The 3855-nt window shown below is 47.8% G+C and overlaps 1 protein-coding gene across 1 annotated transcript; it reads left to right on the top strand.

Annotated features, from left to right (window-relative positions):
- The first annotated feature begins 268 nt into the window (after positions 1-268).
- On the top strand, positions 269-1486 carry LOC101945140 (taste receptor type 2 member 7-like). The gene has a single exon (XM_005281673.2). It carries the CDS (start codon positions 301-303, stop codon positions 1387-1389), a length of 1089 nt encoding a protein of 362 aa, XP_005281730.2. The 5' UTR covers positions 269-300; the 3' UTR covers positions 1390-1486.
- The last annotated feature ends 2369 nt before the right edge of the window (positions 1487-3855 follow it).

Below are 3855 nucleotides of genomic sequence, written 5' to 3'. Positions count from 1 at the left end.
AAAACAGGCACGTTCTTATCATACAAAGTGAAAGGGGGATGCTTGAGCTGCTTGTGGCCCTAAGCAATTGCTTCATCTTACTTATGCCTAGCCCCAGCTCTGCCAGTGAGATAACCTAGAAGTCAAACAATTAAAATAAACAAGTGGGAGAGAGGGAGAGGGAAGAGAAAGAAATTAAAGGAATGAAGAAGGAAATGAAGATTTTCACAGAAAAGGCACAGCACTCTGGAAAGAAATGGATAAATATGGACAGTAGATGAGGTCATCAGTAACAGAATCCTTCTGGAGATTTGCATCCCTATGAATGCAGTTCCTACCCTTAGAAAAAGCTTAAACCAACAGTGTCATTACCAGACACATCCCAGCAGACCAGCACAAGAGTCACAATTTCCCTTTTTTGCAGTTTTTCCAAGAACAGAAGAATCACCACAGGTTTGGAAAACAACAGTTAGAAAGATGCTTACTCCAGTTGGTCTCATCTCTATGATACTTTTGGGACTTGAGTCCCTTGTTGCAAGCCTGGGAAATGGATTTATTATAGTTGTGATTTTCATTGGCTGGATCAAAAGCAGAAAGGTGGCCTCCTGTGAGCTCATTCTGACCTCCCTGAGTATCTCCAGGTTTCTCCTACAATGGATTGTAATGCTGAGCAACGTCATCTATATCGTTTTTCCAAGGACTTCTGCACTAGGATGCAAACACAAAGGATTCGGAATCCTGTGGAATTTTCTAAACATGGTCAGTCTCTGGTGTGCCGCCTGGCTTAGCGTCTTCTACTCTGTAAAGATTGCCAACTTCACCCGACCCTTCTTTCTCTGGTTGAAGCTGAGAATTGCTTGGCTGGTGCCAAGGCTGCTCCTGGGGTCCCTGATGGTTTCCTTGGTCAGTACCATCCCATTAGTCTGGACTGATGTTGGGTTTGATCTGTGCAACTCAAGAAAAATCCCAGAAGGAAATACAACCTTGAATGATACTAAGGATATCCCATATCTCTTCTTTATGCCTATGGAAATCATTGTATCTGCCATCCCTTTCATCATATTCTTGTTTTCATCCATCCTATTGCTCATCTCTCAATGGAAACACACCAAGAAAATGAAAAACAATGTTACTGGTTTGAAAGATCTCAGTGTGGCAGCCCATACCAATGCCATGAAATCTCTGCTCTCCTTTTTTATCCTCTTCATTATATATTTTGTGACTATAATAGTCATCTTGGCAGGCACAATCAGATTTCAAAACCCTGCCCGTTTATCTTATGAAGTTCTACTTTCTGCATATCCTTCTGGACACCCCATTGTTTTGGTTCTGACCAATCCAAAACTGAAACAGTTGTCAGTGAAGATTCTGCATCAAATCAAATGCCAACTAAGAGAAGGGACTTCATAAATCCTATTACAACACCCCAAAGAGGGGCCCTTTCACTCGCATCCAACATAGGAAGGGAATCAAATCCATATTCTGCATTTCACATTAGATTTTTTTCTCTATACTATTCCTCAGAGCGATTATTTGCTGAACTGCAGCTTCACTCCCAGCCCTGCATGGAAAGGCTCCCACCTTTGATAGGCTCTCCATCTCTCCTCCCACAGATCCTTACTTAATAACCACTCATTCCATGTTACCCTACTGCAGCCCCCTTATCTGAATTCTTGTCCTGTATTTCAGTTTGGAAGTGTTCAGTTATAATCTCTGTGTCTTATTCTTTCTTTGGCACAAACCAATATATATAGGCAATGCTATTTAAATCGCTACTAACAAGGGTCATAATTGATACTTTTCTATTAGGGTTTTACTTATGGATGCCCTCATTAAATGTAATATGTGCATTTGTGAAATGCTGGTGTCTGAAATCAGGTGCAATTGCATGTGTAAGTATAAAATTGAATCATGGACACTAGATCAGGGGCACAGCGGCATTGTAGGGGGGTGGTCACCTGCTCCTGCCCTGAGGGGTTTAAGACAGCCCTGGGAGTGGGCTGTTGCAGGACAAAGTAGCTATGAGGCTGACTGGGGAAGCAGCCGCAGCTGGGCCACGCCCCAATCAGGCCTCAGCTGGCCCTATATAAAAGGCTAGGGAAGCCACGAGCTGACACAGTCTCTCTCTGGCTGTAGCGGGAGAGGGACCTGAGCAGAGTACCTGAGTGGAGCAGGGCTGGGTTAAGGCAGAGGAACTGGGAAGGCTCCAGCCTGGAAAGCCCCAGGCTGCAACCTAGCAGAAGGCCAACGGGTACTGGGGGTTGCAGAGGGCAGCCCAGGGGTAGGCAGAGGCAGCAGGTCCAAACCCAACCTTGCCGGTGATGGGGGGGCCATGAGACTTTGTGGCGGGGGAGGGCGGATAGAGATCTCATGCAGCGGTCCTTGTCCTAGATCACAGAGCCACTCAGCAGGGGATCTGTAACCATCCTCCCCCGCCACAAAGTCACATAGCCCCCACACGCAGAGTCCCGAAAAGGAGGGGTGGCAGGCTCCGTTGAAACAACCAGTCCACCACTGCGGACCTCTCTAGGAGCAGTAGCCTGTCATTCCTCGAGTTTAGAAGCGTTCTTTCCATCAGTACGCCTGCTACCCACCACAGTCTGCATCCCACTTTCAACACTTAACCGTGAAATGCGTAATAAAGAAAACGGTGTTCATTAACAAAGTTCCATGTCTTTTATTTTTAAACGTGTGTTGGAAGGAGGGGGACGGGGTGAACGGAGTATGTAGCTGGAGAGGATAGTCAACAGTAAGTGGGTAAAGAAACTTAGTGGGGCCAGGTTCAGGTTCTCTTTAAACAAACTTAATAGTCACAGGTTACCCTGCTCACTGAGGAACCTAGCTTTCAAAACCTCCCGGATGCACAGCGCATCCCGCTGGGCTCTTCTAATCGCACGGCTGTCTGGCTGGGCGTAATCGGCAGCCAGGCTATTCGCTTCAACCTCCCACCCTGCCATAAAGGTTTCCCCCTTGCTCTCACAGAGATTGTGGAGCACACAGCAAGCTGCAATAACAATGGGGATATTGGTTTCGCTGAGATCAGAGCGAGTCAGTAAGCTTCTCCATCTCCCCTTGAGACGTCCAAAAGCACACTCCACCACCATTCTGCACTTGCTCAGCCGGTAGTTGAAGAGTTCTTTTTCACTGTCCAGAGCGCCTGTATAGGGCTTCATGAGCCAGGGCATTAGCGGGTAGGCTGGGTCCCCGAGGATCACTATAGGCATCTCCACATCCCCAACAGTTATTTTCTGGTCCAGGAAGTAAATACCTTCCTGCAGCCGTCTAAACAGACCAGAGTTCCTGAAAACACGAGTGTCATGAACCTTGCCCGGCCATCCCACGTTGATGTTGGTAAAATGTCCCCTATGGTCCACCAGTGCTTGCAGCATCATTGAAAAGTAGCCCTTTTGGTTAATGTACTGGCTGGCCTGGTGGTCCGGTCCCAGGATAGGGATGTGAATTCCATCTATAGCCCCACCGCAGTTTGGGAATCCCATCGCGGCGAAGCCATTTATGATGACCTGGACGTTTCCCAGGGTCACTACCTTTGACAGCAGTAGCTCAACAACTGTGTTGGCTACTTGCATCACAGCAACCCCCACGGTAGATTTCCCGACACCAAAGTGATTCGCGACTGACCGGTAGCTGTCTGGCATTGCAAGCTTCCAGAGGGCTATGGCCACTCGCTTCTGGACAGTCAGGGCTGCTCGCATACAGGTGTCCTTGCGCTTCAGGGCAGGGGACAGCAACTCACAAAGTTCCAGGAAAGTTCCCTTCCGTATCCGAAAGTTTCGCAGCCATTGTAATTCATCCCAGACCTGCAGCACTATTCGGTCCCACCAGTCCGTGCTTGTTTCCCGGGCCCAGAATTGCCGT

This window comes from Chrysemys picta, chromosome 1 (genome assembly GCF_011386835.1).
Source record: "Chrysemys picta bellii isolate R12L10 chromosome 1, ASM1138683v2, whole genome shotgun sequence".
Lineage (NCBI taxonomy): Eukaryota > Metazoa > Chordata > Testudines > Emydidae > Chrysemys > Chrysemys picta.
The sequence above is the reverse complement of the archived record's forward strand: the minus strand, read 5'-3'. Positions and strand labels throughout refer to the sequence as shown.

Coding starts and splice junctions, on each gene's coding strand:
- LOC101945140 (XM_005281673.2), top strand. CDS start 301: ATGAATGCAGTTCCTACCCTTAGAAAAAGCTTAAACCAACAGTGTCAT.